At 30.9% G+C, this 21,290-nt stretch overlaps 1 protein-coding gene across 2 annotated transcripts; it reads left to right on the top strand.

Annotated features, from left to right (window-relative positions):
* Nucleotides 1–1,247: 1,247 nt before the first annotated feature.
* On the top strand, nt 1,248–18,590 carry LOC118191525 (uncharacterized). Of its 2 annotated transcripts, none has more exons than XM_035362328.2 (2): nt 1,248–1,444; nt 17,046–18,590. In XM_035362328.2, exon 2 carries the CDS (start codon nt 17,082–17,084, stop codon nt 18,141–18,143), a length of 1,062 nt encoding a protein of 353 aa, XP_035218219.1. In that variant the 5' UTR covers nt 1,248–1,444; nt 17,046–17,081; the 3' UTR covers nt 18,144–18,590. The 2 variants fall into 2 exon arrangements, with proteins under 2 accessions (XP_035218219.1, XP_035218220.1); XM_035362329.2 differs by lacking the exon at nt 1,248–1,444 and adding an exon at nt 11,359–11,497.
* The last annotated feature ends 2,700 nt before the right edge of the window (nt 18,591–21,290 follow it).

Genomic DNA, 21,290 nt, shown 5'->3' on the forward strand with positions numbered 1-21,290 from the left:
AAGAGGAAAAGCTAGCGAAACTGTTTTTCTAGCAGTAGAAAGTACTAAAAATTTTTTTAAACAAAATTATTTTTATCTCAAACGGGCAATTTGCCCAGAAGGGCTATTAATTTCTTTTGGCATTTGGCGTTAATTCGATATAAACGGTGAATCAATTTTCACTGCAATTAAATAATGATGTGGTGTATTTAATTATGGCAAAGCACTCTAGGGCTATCTGCCTAGGGGAAGGGAGGCTTTCGTGGAGGACTTTCTAAGGGAAACTGGCTCGTATACACGTTACACATGGGGAAAACCACGAAAACACCCATGCAGCCAGCCCGTTCGCGGGATTCGAACCTCGGACCGAACTACCTGTGTTCAGCGACTTTACCGCTCGGCCGCTGGTGGCCCATTAAATAAATAAGAATCTGCATAAATGTATGTATGTTTCTCGCATTGTGGTAAAATAATGGTACCTAGAGCCATCCAATTTTGAATAACGTATCATCTTTACCCAAATATGGGCATCTGGAAGCCCAAATTTGGAATTTGTTTTAAAATCTATTTCATATTTTGAAAAGCATTTATGAGTTTCGGTTAAGAAACTCAACGATTTGAAAGGGAACAATGACAACACTGTACAGAAAAAAAAGCATTCTATCTCCAGCGCGCGAGACTGTGTATCGGAAACTCTAAAAATATGCTCTTTTAAATATTTTATGATATTGCTGTTGAATTGAATTTTATGATTTAAGTGCGAAGAATATGCTATTTAACAAATAAAGGTAGCACACAAAACGTTAAAAAACGCCCTAGCGTAATATAAAATTTGAAATCTTTCAGGTTCTCTTTTTTCCTTTCCCTTTTTTATACATTTTATATCCAAAAGCAGGAAGCGATTGAATAACTAAACTACAGCTGACTCATGTTATGTTTTCAAACACGTTTGAGGAAATATTTCTCAGTTTTTTTTGCAGCAACATAATGATAATAAAAGCAAAAGTAATAATAGGTAATAAATGTCATCCTTTTCAAAACCACTTTCTGAAATAAAAACGGTTTGGACTTTCTTCTCTCATATGACCTGTTCGAAATAATTTCCTCCGGCTCATTTTACCAACCTCCAAAATGTTGTGAACATATTTCATTTCAAACACGTGCAGATTTACAATGAGTGAAGCTGAAAAGGCAGAGAAGGAAAAAAAAAATAAATTAAAAATTATCCTACCTGAAGGTCATTACGCTCGGAAAAACATGTTGAGAACCGTCGTTAGGCCCTGAGAGCACGGAACAAGTAACTTCTTTCCAGTTTTAACCTGAAAGCGGATGGCAACAGATAGATTTCTTAACTGTCAGAAGTTTTTAAAGTATAAACAAAGCGAACGAAGCGTGAAATTTTAACCTAATAATTTCTGAGATTTTGTGCTTATAAACGTGCTGCGTTCTGGGAATTATTTCGAAGGTAATATGCACAATTTTTTATTATTATTCCTGTGTATTATAGATGATGTTTCAATTTTGTTTTTAGCAGAATATTTAATGAAGAGAAAGTTTGTAGAATGAATACCTTTTACCTGTATAATATTATAAATTTAATAATAATTTTATATTTCTTATTTTATTAAATACGGACAGCAGCAAATACAACTTAGGAAGGAAAATAATGCTCTATTTAGCTTTTTATGTGGATTATTTGTATTTTAAATTGTCTACATCTATCTTACATGTTTTTTTTTCACTAAAAATTTCATCTGGAACTGTATATTTATAAATCTCGTTGCAAGAGTATTGTAAAATAGTTACCGAAAAGTTTCACTTTGAATTTTCAATTTAATTTCTAGATTTTTGATGAATGATTATCTACGAGAGAACCTGAAATGAACCACCTAATGTAAATCTGAATATTACGCAAAAAAGCAATTTTAATTCCACGTAGGTTTTGGGTAAAACATTATCATTTTCTTAAGCGATTTTAAGCAAGTAAGAAAAGGTTTTGGGAAATTAATAATTAAATTGTTTTTGCTCCTGAAGAAGAGGGACCTGATTCCTGTCTAATCTCCTTCGATATCAATAAAATTTATTTAAAATCTACGCCAAATTAAGGTTGCTTTTTCAACCAGTTTTTAATTAAAGGGAATTCTAAAAAATATATAAAGGAAATTAGAAGTGTTCGCAAACTCCGAAAAATAACGGATTAAAATAATTATTTTACAAGCATTCACGACTAGTTAATTGGCTAGCATATGGTTAATATATATTTCAAACCAACACTGAATTGGTTTATTATGTAATAAAATAAAATTATCAAGTGGAATTATGCGCTTATTAACTCATTGCGAATTTATAATAAATTACTTAACCATGCTTAAAAATAATTTCATTTTAATCATTGGTTATTTTAAATTAAAATAACTTAATTAAAACAGTTGCTTTATGAAACTCGTTACTCTTTGTTTAAATTATTATGAAACTGTATTTTTAATGCAAATATATGTTGTTTCTGTACCGAATAAATAATACATGCAGTTGAAAGTGTCTAATTTGAAACTGATATTGTCAGCGATTAATTAAATTTCACATTAATAAAATTTAGAATATGTGCATTATATATAGATAGATGTTCCATGCTTTCGATAAAATATGATGGTCAGTCTGCGAGCTTAATCTATCTGTTACCTTTAAAATGTACTATTTTTCTTCCTGCGAAACTAAGAGCATAGTGTACATAGTCACAAATGCGCATGAAGTCTTAATAACATATAATTCAGGTTCAATAAAAGGAATCAAAGTTTAACATTTAGGTACTATTGAAAAACGTGATAATTTAGGTCATAATACCGGAATATGCATCGAGTATACGAATTTTGATTATAAATAATTATTCTATCAAAAGGTATGGAATGTCTATATTTCAAAGAAAATAATATTTCCTTTATTACAATCAAAATTAGAAAAAGTAAATAATTCTCTTGAAATTTATTATTTAAATTATTTATTTATTTTTTATGTAAAACTAAAATTTTTAGGCGTTAAGTCTCCATAACGATTCTCTTAAAAGAGCCACCACAACTAATTTCATGCATACATACTATTGACATTATGACTACCTTTTGGGAGACTTTACAATATTTTTTGGCCCTTAATTCTTACATTGCCATGCATTTATCGTCCACAAGATTGGTAAGTGGAAAATTTAAACCTTTTTGTTATTTTCTAAGCTATCTGGAAAACAGCCAATTTTTAAAGCATTGCCATTCGGTGCGATGTAGGATCTTTAATTATTTTTAAAATAATGATTGCTCCTTGCTTTATTTTTAATAATATATATGTATAGTATAATAATATACCTAGTATTTAGAAATAAAAATAATAATACATACTACATTTGCTAAGTCAATAATCATTATGAACCAAGAAAAATAATATTCTTATATTTAAGAACAGTATATCGATGCACTACGTGTTTTTTAATGCATCCAACTAATAATTGTAAATACTTGCAACATCTCAATTAACAAGAGGAACTAGATTATTTAGGTTTTCTTTCAGCTTAGTTGCGAGTCAAATACATTTTAAACACTCCAGTAATTTTAAGAAATACTTGTTACTGAACAGAATTTCAACTCATTGTATCACAACATTTTTTAATATTCATTTTACTTAATTTTTACGGTTACTTTTGAAATTCTAGTACTTGCATCGGGAGCCCCTGGTGGCACAAATTGGAAGAACAATTGAAGATTGAGTCCCTCGAATTCTACTTTTAATAGTTTGAAATTTTAGAAAATAGAAAATGAAATCAGTATCAAATTTTAAGAAATGCAATTTTGTGAAATTTTAAGAAATGCAACTAAATGCAGTATCAAAGAAAATTTCAAATTCTTATCAAAATTTCGAACTACATTTTGATTTCTATAGCTTTATCTGAAATATACAATGTGAAATACAGACATCTTTGAAATATATTGAAATAATTTTAGGTTTATCTGCACTGAAATGTAATCAATTAACAAAATGTGTTAGGTAGATCTTAATATTCAGTATCCTAATATTTAATATTTATAATTAAAACAATTCCCATCTATTTCCTGCAATATAGTATAAGTATAACTAATATTCCCTGCACCGCGATGTAATAATTATCATCTAAATAATTAGCAGTATTATAACTAATATTTCCTGAAGTGCGATGCAAAGAAACACAACCTATTTAGACTAAAACTGTACTTAATATCTCTTGTAAATTCTAATTTTAAAGATAAAAGAAAGGGAATAACTGGCAGAAATTTAGAATTATATTTTTAATTATAGGCTTCCTAAATCGATCGAAAATAGGTTAATTCAATTACAAAAATTAAAACTGATTTGCCTTACGTTCACCATAATAGGTGGAAAATAATATTTTTAACTGTAGTTAAAAATATACGTAGGTCACTTTGTAATTTTTTATATACGCTCAGTGGCAGAAAAAATATTAACTGTTAGATTTGAAAATGTGAACTATTTTAGCCTAACAGACTGTTTCTTATTGGCCAATCGCAAGTAGTTTAGAGTAGAATAAATTTTAGGTAGAAGGAAAGATGGAGTTCACGCGAGAACATAATCGCGCTATGAGATTTCCTATAATTTTAAAGTGGGATTAAACAAAGAATACGTTCAACGTCTACAAACAGCATTAGGAAATGAGGTCCATCTCGTGATACTGTGTTAAATTGTTTTACAGAATTTCACAGAGATCACAACTCTTCTCAGGAAAAAAAACGCACACAGATACAAGAGGCCGCTGTTAGCAGTAATCTCGGATAATGGGTCTGCCATACGGAATATATTAATCGATGATAATCGCTGCACCTATCAAATGATACAGAAGAATCGTAACATTGGATCCGCTGCCATATATAAAATTATCCATGAAGAATTGTATAGGAAAAAAAAATAGTTGGTCGTTGGGTCCCCATTATTTAACGCAGCGACAATAGAGGAGTGTGTCAAAATCAGTAAAAAAAAACCTTAAATTACTTAAAGGCGGTGACCACCGAATTATTTCTAAAATCGCAACTGATGGTGAAGCGCACCATTTTATGACTTTCCAACACGTCAAGAAAGTAAAGTATGGGTCTTTGAAAATGATCCCGCGCCCACAGTGCCACAGTGGTAAAAAAGAAAACGTGCCATGAAAAACGTAATGTATACCATTTTCTTCACAAAGTACAGGTCTGGTCAAAGCCATCAAGCTGGAAGGACAGAAGACAGTCACAGCTAACTGGTACACCACTAAGTGTCTTCTAAAATTATTTCAAGAAGTGAATGTTAGAGGACTCATTCTCCACCATGGCAATGCATCTTCTCATTAAGCAAGATTAACAGTAGAATTTTTTGAGCATAAACACATCAAAGTGATAGAACATCCATCTTATTCATACGATATGGCTATGAGTGACTCTTGGCTATGTTTTTAATTTAAAAAATAACTTGACGCAGACGTCATTTTCATTACAAAGATGAGATTGATGAGGCTATAAATACATTTTTTTCATCGATTCCAAGAAATGAATGTCTTGATGCATTTGATCTTTTCGAAATTCGCCTACAGAAGTACACTGATGCTGGAGAAGATCACTTTAAACACTCCTAATATTTCATCAGTATAACTTTAAAAACCTATGCATATCTCAAAAATTCCAGAGTGATCCTCGTACATAAAAAAGGGTTTGAGAATAACCAACTACTTTTGCCTCTCATTAGATCTTTTATTCATGCAAGTTGACCTTGAAAAACAACTCATTATGTTAACAGATAATAATATCTGTGTATTGTTAACTGATATTAAAACAGTTCCGTCAATATAAATATTACAATATGCATATTTTCCTTCTAACTATTAGAAAAACTTTGTTCGTATTTACGTTACATATGGGAAACGCCAATCATACAGCCAGCCTTTTCTTTTGGGTGTGGACCGCCATCGAACTATCATTATTCAGCGGTCTTAACCACTCTACATTTGAATATAGCATTTATACATTTATGCAAGATATATATATATATATATATTTCCTTGTAATTATATATAAACACAAATGTCATCTTATTTTCTCAAAACACTCCTTAACCATTTTATTGAAACTCTATAGAAAATAAATATAGCTCTTGATAAAGGATAGAAGTTCAATACCTTTAGTTTGTGTTAAACTAAAACACACTACTCAGTTAATGAAATTTTGTTTCATAGCATCATTTCGAAATGCTGCCAATTTACTGAAATAAAAAGCACATTTATTCATAGACCTGATTTTAATTTAAGTTAGAGTAACAGAAAAATGTTACATAATTTATTGCTTGTAGAACTAAATTTTGGACTTTGCTGAAACTCAGGCCTTTCAAATATGTATTTCTTTTCCATATTTTGCAAATAAATACAATTTAATATTATTAATTAATTTAATCATTTTAATTAGATTCAGTTAGATTAATCTAAGCAAATTATTGACTGAAAAACAATTAGCTAATGATCGAAGATTGTACATTTATGATGGAAAAGCAAACATAATTTTATCTAGAAAATATGAAAAACATTTGAGCGGCTTAATTTTCTATGCGTTAGCAATCTACGATTGGAATGTTGTTTTGTGTCAGTTTGTTACTTTTCAGAAAAAAATGAATTTTATATTGTAAGCAAATCATTCATATGTTCCACTACTAAATACTAAAAATAAATAAGCCTACATTTCTGAAGGTATATCTACTCCACATACATCAAATCGTCACTTTCGGCTAATGTAACGACATTTAGGCTAGTGTGATATGCATCACTAGCCTAAATTGCTAGAGATTCACTGGTGACCGCTATTACATGCTCTGTTTGTTTATGAAATGAAAATGCGCTTCGTCGCTCATCAGCAATTTTTGTTTTAAAATTCGTGCTTCTTTGTCACAGATTTTCAGTTTTTGAACAAACTAGAATTTGCATGTAAAATTTGATGTCTATGAGGTCTAAAAATGAACTTTTCTTACTCTTTTCTAAAACGGGAAAATGCTGAAAAGCTGGGCGTAAGGATTATTTTGAAAAACTTCCTTTACTACATATATACAGGGTCCACCGGCGGCCGAGCGGTAAAGTCGCTGAACACTGGTAGTTCGGTCCGAGGTTCGAATTCCGCGAACGGGCTGGCTGCATGGGTGTTTTCATGGTTTTCCCCATGTTTAACGTGTATACGAGACAATTTTCCTTAGAAAGTCCTCCACGAAGGCATCCCTCCCCTTAGGCAAATAGCTTTCGAGGCTTTGCCGTAATTAAATAACCTAACATATATACAGGACCTTTGACATCCGCAGCTCTTTCTTCTCAAATACACTACTAGTTTCTTAAAACTTCTTCACTAAAGCCAATATGATATTCTAAGATGGCAAGTGACTTAACCAATCGACACTGAACATTCTTGTTAAATTACTCTGCACTTTTGTCACAGACCTCGTTTCTATGTTGTCGCACACTCCAACCTTCCACTGCAATTGACTATGAGAAATAGTGTGATGTCTTCTGATGTTTCTCGTCTCTCCGTCCATGACAAGCTGTCCCCTTGGCATAATATTAAAATTTGAAATACATTACTCGGTTCCCTTACTTAAACCAGAAAGACTCACTAAAATTTAGAAGAAATTAGAAACAACTCTTTTCCAGTAATAACATTTACTTAATTTACCAGTAATAACATTTATAACGACAGCTTTTCTGCTCTACACTGAATATATAAATGACTTTCAGATTTATGTATAAAATTCCTCCGCCTCTTAGCCCGAAGCATTGCATTATTAAACCATTGCCAGATACAAAGTAAGATCTTTGTCAAGGTTTTATCGGAAATTGAAATATATTGTATATTTACTTCATTGATTAACAAATTTAAAATTAACGGACGTCAAACATTAAATTATTACTCTCATTTCAGAGTAATTCGATTTTTAATGTCTGTAAGAAATTTGCACATAAAGCACATCATGTGGCGAATATGTCGCATTGTTTAACATACTCACACAAGTTCTGCTTTTAAAGCCTGAAGTAAGCAAATTTTACAGAATCAGAAATAAAAAACAGTTGATAAACCTGTATTTTTATCTAAAGTACGCTTTATATCATGTTAACTGTACAGCTCGCAAAGAGAGTTAAATTTGCTTGAACCTGCGAGAAACTATCATCCTCAAACAGTCTTGTTGATGTTGTTTCGTAATGAAAAATACCAGACAAGCAGCGTTTGTTGAAACAAGTGTTAGGAAATCACAATGTGATAAAATGGATGGCGTGAGAGGAATAGGAAAAATTATTTTAAAGAAAATAATCACTAAAATTCTGTTTATTTTGTTCTCTAAATGTCACTTTCTCCTTAACCACAATGAGATAAAATCAACTGTCTCAGAGAATAAATAACATGATCTGAATTTTAATTATTATTCTCTTTAAATTAATTTTTCGTTTTCCCTTCGTGTTCAATGTCGTGTTGTATTATTATTTTGTATATTTTCTTGTAGTAATCTTTCAAATCGAACATTTAAATTATTATGGACATTAAATTAATGAGTTTCCACGGTAAAACCATTGATTTAAAAAAGTCTGATTTATGATTGGGCTCATTCACTTACAAAACGGAAAATATGTGGGTGCTTATATTTAATTATATAATATAACAATTATATATATATGTAATATAGCATAATTGTTATATTATATTATTATTATAACAATTATGCTAAAATAGGTTTAGAATCAACTGCATTCCTAAATACCTAATGCGGAATCTATGTAAGATTATATAAAAATTAACTTAATAGCATAAGGTAATTATGGATTTCGTAAATGCAATATATATGTGTGACTGAGGTTTTTCATTTCCATTTAAATATCAAACCGAGTCCATAAGAGGAGAAAAATTGTTAATTGTAGATCAGAACAGCAAATGCTAAACCGGAGGCAAGTTAAGCTGTTGTAAGGCTGCAGCATGTGAGTTACAAAAGGCAACTTTTTCTAGAACTTCACTTCCAAAGCGAAAGGTTGTACTCTACGGTCTAAAATATTGCTTGCTGCGGATAATTTAGCCAATTAGAATCAAGACAGAGATAACCCAGAAACCCTGCTAAAAGTATTCCTTTTGATAAGAAATTACGAGAATGTGTCTTCTAGTTTGATAGCGATTTTAGGTGACGCTGAATTCGATAAAAACGAGCAAATGAATAACAGCACAGCTTCCGCACCCGATTTATACTCTTAAGCTGTAGCAGCTCCCTCTATGCATAATATTATTTTGTTGATGCGAAGTTTAGTTTCTCTAGATTGGCAACAAGAAACAATATAAACAAAAAAAAAAAAAAAAAAAAAAAGAGTTCGCTTTGATGTTGTAACCCTAACGTCTTTTTTTATTATTGTGAATTAAAATATGCTTAATCCATTCTAGAATTATCATTTAAGTTATTAAATTATCCCATGCATTGAATCAGCGTAGCGTCCACAACAAAGCTAAAAAACGCAGTTCATAGCCAGCAGTTATTGATGGAACTTCACAGTTTTGACAAAGCGATCGTAGCTTCTTGTAACCCTCTTTCCCTGCCGCCATATTCATGAAATGATTCTCGTACCCAGAGATTTACTTATCTTCTATTCCGTATGAACTCGAAAAAAGGTCATGATTCTGGTGTTTCTCTCCTTTAATTATGACTTTTACAACAAAAATATATCTGTCAGCAAATCGCATATTCATTTTTCTATTAATAATTTTAAAAAATCAAAACGTGCTGGATTACTGAATAAAGGTTTAAAACTGAATCCACTTGTTTCCCCTCCCTTTCTTTCTTTTTGCATTGATTTTTGCGCAGAAACACTCTTTGTATATGGGAAAAGGGGATGAAGGTTTCACTTTCTTAAATAGTGGTCACTTTCAATTAAAAAATTTCTCGGAGTGAGGAAAAAAAAATCATTTATGATTATTTACTTCATAGTTTCAAAACTAGGGTTAGGTTGCAAAAGTTTGAAACTTAACGACTGATTTAGCAGATGCACCGTAAAGTTTCTTGTCGTCAATATCAAGATAATCATGTGCATTTTTCTTTGCCATGATTCGGCCATTTCTGAAACTTTTCGGATGTCAAAAAACGTACTTACTCCAATGAACAAAAGTAAAATAAATGATTTTAAATGAGATAAAACGACCTGCCAGCTATCTACTTAAGAAAGGAAGCTTTCGTAAATAATTTATTCAACTATTTAAAGAACTACCATCTGCGTTATACCTGCTGAAAGCAAAATTTCAGGAATTTAGTGCATATTTATTGTGTCAAAACTTTCACACCTCTAACAATGTAAATAAAGACATATCTGAGAGACATTGTAACATATGATCATGGGCATTTTAAAATATAACCCATTAAAGTGTTTCTAATCATACAAAAGTCGATCGAAAACGAAATATACAAATCGTGAACTGTAAAGAATTAAAATAAGATACTTACTATGGCTGATGTTTCGTGGGTCTTTCATACTAGTTTCTCATGCGTCTCACGATGCTCTATTTAGAAAATGCTGTAATGTTTGTAGTTTGAGATGTTGATTGGAAAAGTAATTTCTGATATTCTGAAGCAACATTTCGCTTCTTGTGCATGAGAAAGTAATACTTCATTTAAATTTAAAAAAAAAAAATTAAACGACTGCCAATGTAGGAGATGTTTTTAGAATTTCGTTAGATTTTGTTCATAATAGCAATTTTCGAAGGAGTTAGGTAAAATATTAGATGGTGTTAGCTTATAGGCGTAGGTGGAGACAGGTTAGAAACTCAAACATGCAGATTTCCTTCGAGAATGATTTAAACACGCGTAGGTAGTATATCTATTGCAGAATCATTATCTCGTGTTCCTTTAGCACGTTTGCACGATTTTTGTACCACGCGAAAATATTCATGCTTGATTTCTCAGAACCGCCTGGAAGAATAGGGGGCGCATTGTTATTTAATAAGTTTGAAATAGCTAAAGTCTCTTTTTTTCAAGAAGAATTCTAGGAGATCTTTCACCTGTTGTTGAAATTTTTGCTTAGTGGATCTTGTTCATTAATTATTAACCATAACCGCAGAGATGTATGTGGTAATCTGTATTATCATTTTACACTGGTGGCTTTAAGAATAAAGAACTTTTTTTTTTTTTTTTTTTTTTTTTTTGCTTTTTGGAAAATACCCAGTTACATAGTTCTTTAACTGATAAAGTTACGATCGATGATACTTGGTTTTTCACATCAGTCACTCCGGCCCGCTATATCTTTCATTTTAATAATAAATACCTGATATGTGATGAGATTGTTTATGTCAAGGTCAGTCACTACGTCACTGCCAACTGAATTTAAAACCGAACACATCTTTTTAAGAGTAGTTGATTAAACGAAGGACGCACATTCAGAAAGAGAATTTGTAAGTATAACATTGACCCCGAAAGGATTTGAACTCATCTTTTGCTGCCGGATATTTTACTACTGGATAAAAAGGTACAAACTGTATTAGTTAATTTTCAGAGCATCGGTTGTCTCTTTTTTTTTTTTTTTGTTTTTTTTTTTTTTTTTTTTGTCTGCCAATAATTTTTTTTTCACTTTTCTAGAATTTTCTCCTGCTTGTAATAGAAAATTTAACAATTATGAAAACTTAATATCAATGGTTATCTTTTTAATACATCCCCTTAAACTACTTTGATTTTCGTACATATTTTTTTCTCTTTATATATTCATATATGTATAGCTCTATACATGCGTATATTTTACATGCTACGTGTGTATGTGTGTGTGTACGTTTTCTATTTGTATGCAGTAAAATACTGCTTCACGAATTTAATTCGTTCCTAAAGATAGTCATTCGAAATGTTCGTAAACTGAAACAATTTTTCTCATGGAAATTAATATAAAAGGAATTAATCCGTTCCCGGATCCCAAATCACTGATTAGAAATGAGTACCTTGTATTTAAGTTCGTGATGCAAAACAGATTCAATTCAACAAATCTAACAGATACACAATATTAACATATACACAATACTTAATATAATATTAAACATATGAAAAATAGAGCCACTTCAATCAAATTTAACCGTATCTTTACGAAGAAATGTTGAAGGCGCAAACAGAAAACGGTGAAGAAGCTAAAGGTACAAAATATTGCTGCTTGAAAGGGTATAAGGGTGAACGAGAGTGTATTTAAAACTTAAATAGCGAACAGGTTAGCCAGAGCGTAATTTCGCTTTTGAGTGCGCAAGTTATTATTTCTACGAGCTGTTGGAACTTTGAATCTCGGCTTCGTTTTCTTGCTGCCGAAGTTTAATATCATGTCGGTGTAGGCTTCTGAGTCAACCTGCGACGTTAAATCAATTTGTGTAATCTTGAATAACTAGCTTATCTTTAAATTTAGTTTAGTTTAACATTGTTTTTAGTTTTATCGCCACATATGGATGGTGGATTTGTAAGCACAAAGATTGTGCCACCTGTAAGTAATTCAGTTCAATAAAAGAGTCTTTTATACCCTTCTCCTGTTGTATTCTTCTACTATTTAGCGATAAGTTTACGACAAAAACTTTCAAGTAGGTCTAGAAGCAATTTATGCTAGCAAAGAAGACTAGACATTACGAGGAAAGTTTCTGTGAATGCCTGTCCCTAAAGCAAAAATTTTTTTTCAAATATTTTGGGAACCGATTTATTTATGATTAAAGACTTTCGTGAATTAAAGCTTCGCCGTATACACTGTATCTATAAAAGTACTTATGGGACCTTTATTTTCATGTGATATAGACGTAGTGTATTTCCAATTAGGAAAGTGTTTGACTATCGCACTGATCGTAGTATTTATTTCAAAATTTGGTATTTTTGGCATATTTTTCTGCTTGTCTTCAGTGTTTGGTTAAAAAACATAAAACGACTGTATTTATTTTTTTTCTTCAAATAACTTTTATTTTTAATTTATGCAGATAAAATTACAAAATGATTATGTGCCAAGAACAAAGCCACTTATCATTAAAAGAAATTTTACATGCCAAGAAAATGCAAATATTTAGCTCCTCAATAAGAAACATCGACGCAGTTAATTAAAAATGAAGACTGGTTACTAATAAGGAAACTGATATGCGGAGGCTTTTTGAATGTAGTTAGAGGTCTCATAATCAAAGATAAATTAAAACAGGGTTTAGAAATATTATAAGTTTTTTGGGTGCTACATATATTTCATATTTATGCCAGTATGTGCTTTATGTAGTGTTCTAGGTTCTTATTTCCTGTCTTATCAAAAATTTTGTTAATTGGTCAGCGTCTTTTCTCAATTAATTATATTATGGAAACTTTCGTTGCCTTAATAGTTGATAGAGTATAATTGTCACTTCATAAAAGTTTGGTGCAAAAGGTGGCTCAAAAGCTTCATGAAGTAAAATATTATATTAATGTAGCTAATATTAAAGAAAGTAATTTAGTAACGAAATGATAGGTTTAACCATTCGATTACATTTTTTTTCTTTTAAAGAAGGGAATTTTACCAATTTTTGAATCATTTATCGCCCCCTTTGTGGAAATCATTCATAGTAATTATAAAAACCGTGCTGAAAGCAAATGTATTCTCCTGCTACACGGGAAAACTTTATCATTGCTTCACTAATTTCAAAAGTTCGAGAAAACTTCAGATAGCATAACTCGTATTTTTAATTCGCGTTGTCTTACTTACTGGCATAGTCATATTAAAAAAATAAAGTTCTGCTGGAATAATGTAAATCAGCGTCAGAATATTATTTGTAACATCATTAATAAGAAAAGTTCTATAGAGATTTGTGTTGCTTAATATTTTAAATGTAGTAATTCTATAGAGATTATAGAATTCTTACATTTAAAAATATTAAGAATTAATATTAAATATTCTGTAGGTAATATAAAAATTATATAGGCATTTATGTTGCTCAAATATTTTTACTTCCTTATACTAAGTAAAGAAAGTATTGTAATCTCGAAAAAAATTAGGTTATCAGATTTGGATGAAAATACTCATTTTAACCATTTCCGACTCTATTTTGGCTATTTTTGCATGACGTCTGTACGTACGGACAGACTAAAGAACTCTTTATTCTGAAATGGATTGTAAAAGGGATTCAAAACGGAGTCAAAATAGATATTTTCGTACGTACGCATGTGTTTGGCATAACGCAAAAACGATTAGTCGTAGAACGTTAAACTTTCTATATATGGAACTGTTGTAAAATCTAATTGTGCATCTCCCGTTTTTACTGTAATCGGCGATACCAAAGTATACATATGGTATATACCCACCTACCTTTACCCGGCTTAAGAAGTCCTTCCTCAGACTTTATTTTCGCAATCGTTCGTAGCAGTCCTATAATTAACGATTACGAAAGTGCTTCACTTGATGAAAATATTCAAGTAATTTCAAATAAAAAAAATTGACAAATCATGAAAGACAATTTTTAATGCAGTTTCCTGGTTCCTAAACTTATTCCATTACATTTGCAGAAGTTTTATATTCGTTTTGAAAAACTAAAATGTTTGACCCCTTATAACAAAATTGAAGGGATATCTAATTTCAAAATTTGCAATTTTTTATATCATTTTCAACTTGCTTTGAGGAATAAGTTCATTAAGTTAGAATATTTTGAGGAAATAAATTTAAATGAAGTGCAGCAATAAATGTGTATAATAGGCCTTACAAGGAAGTCACGCGGTGTCCACATTAGATTGTTTTCTCTATGTCTACATGAAAGAAGATAAAAAGCGAAGTAAAAGTTCAGTTCACATATTTTGTTTCTCCGATTTTAAAAGATTACTTTATATCATTCAGTATAACAATATTTTCTGCAAAAATTAAATCAAAGTCATAAAAATATATTTTTCCGAATGTCTGCATGTACATTTCTTCCCTTTTGCAGCATTAACAAATATGTGGCTAACGTATGTTTGTTGCTGTGTTTAACTTTTTATACACACGCAATAACTCTATAAGCTACATATCAATGTATATGTTAACTACTTCGAGAAAATTCCTTAAATTTGAATTATAGTTTATAAAAAATAAATATTTTAATTGTATCTCAATCCAATTTATCATATTTCAAGTCGTTGGCCTGTTATTTGTGATTCTAGTAACACGATATCGCTCAGATATGAAAATATGATTAAGGGGAAAAATTAAGATTTATACTTTAAGTGCTAACTGTTTTCAGGTTATTAGCTATAGTTTTGTATTGAAATAGTTTATTTATACTGTAAAGTATTTTGGTTATTATATTATTTTGAGATCCCGTATTTATTTTACATATTTTGGAGAACATCAAATCGAATTTTTAAGATTAAAATTTAGCTCACATTATGAAATTCTGACAAATCCAACAATCAATTCTGGCGATATTTACAAATGGGTTATTATTTTTATCACCTGCTACTTATTCTTGTGTTAAATATTATAATTATTAGATAAACACGTGAGTACTATTAAATCCGAAATTTTATTTAGTTCACACATAAAAAAACGAAATATAGCAGATGCCTTTTCTTCTAATTTACTTATTGGAAAGCTGACCTTGATATTTACTCTAAACACAAACAGAATACAAATTATTCTGATAAAATTATAAGAAAAAACATACTTGAAACAATGAGAATTCATGATATTTTGTTATAGTACACTTTCATGAGCAAAGTAATTTAATTTCCAAAGTTGATATAGGTTGCTTACAACAAAGCGCTTCAGTCGCCTCCCAAAAGCTGCTTTATCACGACAGCTTAACCATTATTTTAATTAATACAATCGAAATATCAAACTAATGTATCATACAAATTTAGCAGAATTATAAGACTACTTTTAGTCAGTTATTTTATTTCAAAATTTCATAATTTTATACTTCGGTTGTTACTAATAATTACCAAATGAAAAGTCCAGTCTGTTGCTTATTAGCGGAGGTAGCTACTATGTTCATGATTCCGGTCTTAAATGCCCGCAAGGCTTGTATGTTGTGATTATTTTATTTTTGAAGAGGTGGGAAGCAGAAAACTATCGAGAGAACCTTTTTTGACGATCTCACATCTTTATTTCTCTGCTAGCAGATCGTGTACCATCTATTGAACATTTGGAGCATTTTTTAATGTTTCGCTTTGCTTACATATCCATATTCAGTTGATCACTTCCGTAACCGGCTATGAAAATCTGAATGTTAACAAGTGGATCAATCAAACAACCAGAAGACAAACTCTCGTTGCTGCAGAAAACTATCGAAAACCATTGCGTGAGAAACTCTCGATTAGAACTGAAGTCGTACATTGAATTTTATCATATTTTAGACATAAAATCAGTATTTATAGAGAATTTTCATTGGATGCAATAAAACGAGTTTCATAATCAGCCTTATTCAAAGTTATAAAGACTGGATGGCCGTAGATTTGAAATTCTCATAGGCTTGTAGACAATGACAGATGAATGACCTTTCCAAAATCTTGTCCATGGTTTTGTTTAGATGTTTACATGGTAAAACAAAAAGGATTCTCCAAAAGTAAGACAAAATTGATTTCCCTAGCTATACTGAATTTCAAATTTATGATCAGTATTATTAAATGAATGTGAAAAATCGTATGATTGCCCTGACATTTTTCGTATTTTGATATAATGCACAAGTGCTTCTGTGACAGGATTAAATGAATTAGGGCAGAATATACAAAACCCACTTTTACATCTTGCAGCTAAGAAACTGATAAAATAATGGCGTTTGCCCTATAGCCTAAATTTAATTGTTTAAATTATTATATTATCAAGTAGTAGTGCTGACCAATTTTTTCTTTGGTTTTAGTTTTAAAACTTTATTTTTTGTGTGTGTGAACTATTTTTTTATAGTCTTTGGATCCAAGACAGTTTTCTGATAAAAATAGCTAAGTGTTAATATTATTATTGATAATTTGGAAGATTTTGTTCTTTTTCAAAAGAAAAAGTAATTTATCGCAGTGATTGCGTTATTTTTGTTGCACGCTTTGTTAGAATAATTATATAAATTAATACACTTTTTCTTTTTCAGATTAATTAAGACAGTATGGCTCATTAGAACTGACTCATGAAGTTCGCAAAAGTTTTCCTTCTGCAAATCGCAGCCTGCTTTCTGTGTCCGTGTTCCGTTTATGGTTATAATTATAACGAGATTCGTAAATGGAACGCTTCCTGTTCCCCGAAAGACACGTGTTCTGTGCCCCGAGATCTTGATGATTCTGACCATCATAACTGTGACTGTAGCAGCTTGTGTGTCCTTTACGACACTTGCTGCATAGATTCTCCTTTCTTGAATATCAGCAGCAAGTATGAGAGATCTGCTTCCTGTAGATCTGCAGGTCTGTCGGAGAAAAGTGTATTTATGATTGATGTCTGTTCCTCTTCTTACAAAGGACCTGTAGCTATTCGCAGACGCTGTGAGCACAATGCGAAGAACTGGAGTGATCCTTTCAACAATGTTCCAGTAACAAATCCTTCGTCATTCAAAACCTACAAGTCTCTCTTCTGTGCTATCTGCAATGGAGAAAATCCTAAGGAACTCACAATGTGGCAAGTCGTCATGGATTGCTCATCACTCAACGATTACATGAAAGTGTGCAATGAAAACAGAGATTTTGTCCTCAATAATATGATGTACATTCGTGAAAAAGGTTTGTGGGGACTATGGTCTTGGGATTCCAAAACTGACTGGAAATTCAGATATCTCCACCTGAGTTATGAAATTCCACCCTCTTTGAGAAACGTCGTCAAAGAATGCCGTCCAAATCTAATTTCAGATTGTGCTCCCAACTGGAGAGATCAAAAAACAAAGAAATTGTGCAACCGCTACATGGGAGCCATATACTTCCCAGAGGCTGCTTACCGCAATGTGCATTGCGCCGTCTGTAACTACCAGACAAATATGGCAAACATGTCTTGCCATGATACAGTTATTCCGGCATTCAAAAGTCCGACCATGTCTTTCGGAATCCTACTAGATATTAACTTTAGAGATGGAGACAAAGTTGGAACTGTTGAGAAAAAATGCGAAGAGAATCAGGTTTATGATCCGTTTTCTAAAAAGTGCCGCACGCTTGAATGCCCATTGCCTGGATTCACTTTGAAAAATGGTAAATGTGTTCAAGAATGACCTGTGCAATGTTTTGTTTAAAGCTGGTGATCTCAAAAACTCGTATTGAAGTGTTCAGAAAACTGTTTCGTATTGAAACTGTGCGTAAATTTCAAAAGAAATACCTAAAATTATGCAGTATGCGAAAATATTCTTCCTGTGTGTCTGACATTAACATAAACTGTATAGAGACATTCATTAGGAAAGTAAATGGTAGAATAGAGATTATCATTTTAGAAACACTTCAAAGATTTGGTAGGTCTCTAAAAACTTTTTGAACCAGCTTCTAAGGTATTAACTTGTACTAATGGTTTATATAATTTTCAAAACCTTTTTCTACCAGTGTGATGAATAACACCCTTCTGTGATGTACATTAGTTTAGTTTTTTTTTTTTTTTAATTAACAAAAATCTGTGTTTACTATATCTGATACCTTCTTCGGAAATAAATTCAATGTATTTATTGTTACTTATTGATTTTATTTCAAAATTTTTAGAGGTAAATTTATTTATTGATTTTATTTTGGAATATTTCAGTATCTTCTTGCTTTGTGAACACAGATCAGTGCCTTTAAAGACTAAATCTGGTATTTGGTCTTGCATATGGTATAACCATATTGGCTTTAGTAAGCTTAATTCCCGATACCTTGCTATTATTGGTGTGACAATGTCAAACTAGTTTCCTCAAATTGCACGAAAGTTTCATACAATCTTGTCTTAAAAGCTCGTCCTTTTCTTATAAAATAAAGTCTTTGCAGCTTCGTTAATGATATTTTAATATCAAAACAAAATACTTAAAAACTCATTTTAAATTACAGTTTTAATAAAATTTATCAATGAGCTATCGTAACACTCTGAATACTATGTGACTAAAAATAAAATCCTGATGCTTCCATAATATTAGGATATTAGCAGAATTAAAAGAATATTGTAGAATTGAATAAGGATGTCTATATTCGACTACTTTAGATTGCTCTTCGATAATTTCTATTTAAAACCTGCCGTTGTTAGTAAATGCACGATTTTTATTTTTGGTGATTTAATGATATATGACCAAGAATATTATGATTACTAAAAAAATATTATTTCATGCATTTTATTTAAACCAGAAGTGTTTTTTTTTTTTTTTTTTTTTTTTTTTTTTTTTTTTTTTTTTGTGTGTGTGTGTGTGTGTGTTTGTGTGTGCGTGTGGGTGGGTTGTATGTTATTTTATACTTAGCAGTTTACAGAATACGAAAAGGAAAAAAAGAAAGAAAGAAAAATCTCTGCATCTTAATGTAAGAAAACTATTGTATCTGATATATAAGATTATATTCAATTTATTTAAATTTTTGTTTGACTTAGAAATCCGATCTCATGATAACTTGAAATCAGTAATCTACTAGGAATTAGACATTAAATACTTTGATTTAAAAATTCTCGTCTAGCAACTGCATGATAGCTAAAAGTCTTGAACACCGAAAACACCCACCAAAATTCGACAAATTTTGTTCGAAATTCCGTGAAAGCTTTAGTTGCGAAAACTGTTTTTTGGCCTACAGATTCAAATGTCAGAAGGAAAAGTATTCCAAATGAATAGCTTCACCAGCAAGAATTTGTGAAAGAAATCCAAGATTAAATTAAAAAAGTATTTATATTTAATTTTGAAAAAAATTCAATAAATATAGTACTGTCATCCCAAAAATGTATTTTAAGAATATCAAGTTGCTAGAAAGAAAGGAGGCAAAAATTTATTTCGAGATTAGACCAAAACAAATACATAAATAAAAAGGCAACTAAGTAACAGAGAAGCAAAGCTAAATAAAATCAGAAAAAAACATTCTTTTTTTAGTAATATTGGGGGAAATTCAAAATTAGAAAAACTCCAAAGTGCTTGAACAGAGTTCATAATGATAGAAATCCACCAAGGAATATAACTTTTCCCACGAATTCTCTACTTGTCTAATGATCTCAGTTAGTAATGCTGTTATCAAAAGGATATTATTACTCGACCCTTATGAAAGCAAAAAAGAAAAGTTAATAGACCTGAATCTTTGTGATGCTATTTATGAAATTCCTAAGAGAATTACAACTTTCAAAGAACTACTTTCCATCGTAATACTTTAAGATATGATTGAGACTAACACGATACTCTGCTGCTCTTAATAATGTATCTTGTTAAATTTCATGAAATAATAGGATAAAAAGTTTATTTAAAATTGCTTTTCAATTTTTTAGGCCTTTTTACTAATACTTTTACAAAAACTTTATAATCAAGATTTCAATATGCTTGAATATGCAATATCTTGCTTGAAGTCTTGGCAGTTTCAATAATTGAGAAATGAAATTTAGAACAATACTGATATTTAGCTGATAGTTCCTGCAAAAAGATTTAAGAAATGCACGATGATGGTAAGAATATGAGACATGTATTAAAGAAAATGATTCCTCTTAAAACAGAATAAACATTACGTATTTGCAATGTAAGGAACTTCCTTCTTTCGAAGCAGAATAAAGCTATTTCTCAAAAGATGAAGAATTTTTATCAATCTTTATTCACAGATAATTTGCACTAAAAATGGTAGGTTTCTTCTTCCCTCCCCCCTCTCAAAAAAAAAAAAAAAAAAAAGATGACGGGCACAAGCGGTCAATACTCTTTCCAGAAGTTAGCAAACTTTGACATAAAAAACGAGCTAGTTGTTTTTCTGCTTAAGAGCAGTTAAAAAGAGATATAGATATCAGTGTGAATTACAGTTTTTTTCTTTTCCTATTTACTTGTTAAACCACGTTATTTAGTGAATTAATTGTGTTTTGGACTCTAGTTACGTTTTTATTGGAAAAAATAAACCAGAAATTTTCATTAATAGATGCAAGGTCAACATTCTTATCAACTTTATAAAGAGTTTACAAACCACAAATACATAACACAATCATTAACTACAATTTTTATTTGCGAAACGTGAAAATTTGCAAAATATATGTGTTAGCTCTGAAGGCTTGTGTTCACATTGAAGGAGTATTGTGTACACGTATGAGAAGTTCTTTAATCTCAGTGCAAAAACTATGAGAAGCATTATGCTGAGCCAAACTGAAGACAGACCCCCCCTTAGGTAGGCATAGTATAAGGTGAGATACGGTTCTGAGTTTCAGACTGAGAAGGCATACTCAAAGTTTGCATTATATATACAGG

The sequence above is a fragment of the Stegodyphus dumicola genome, chromosome 9 (assembly GCF_044657685.1).
Source record: "Stegodyphus dumicola isolate Sdum_Otavi_A_Nest chromosome 9, ASM4465768v1".
NCBI lineage: Eukaryota > Metazoa > Arthropoda > Arachnida > Araneae > Eresidae > Stegodyphus > Stegodyphus dumicola.

What these genes read in the sequence shown, in the direction of transcription:
- LOC118191525 (XM_035362328.2), top strand. Translation starts at nt 17,082, where the DNA reads ATGAAGTTCGCAAAAGTTTTCCTTCTGCAAATCGCAGCCTGCTTTCTG.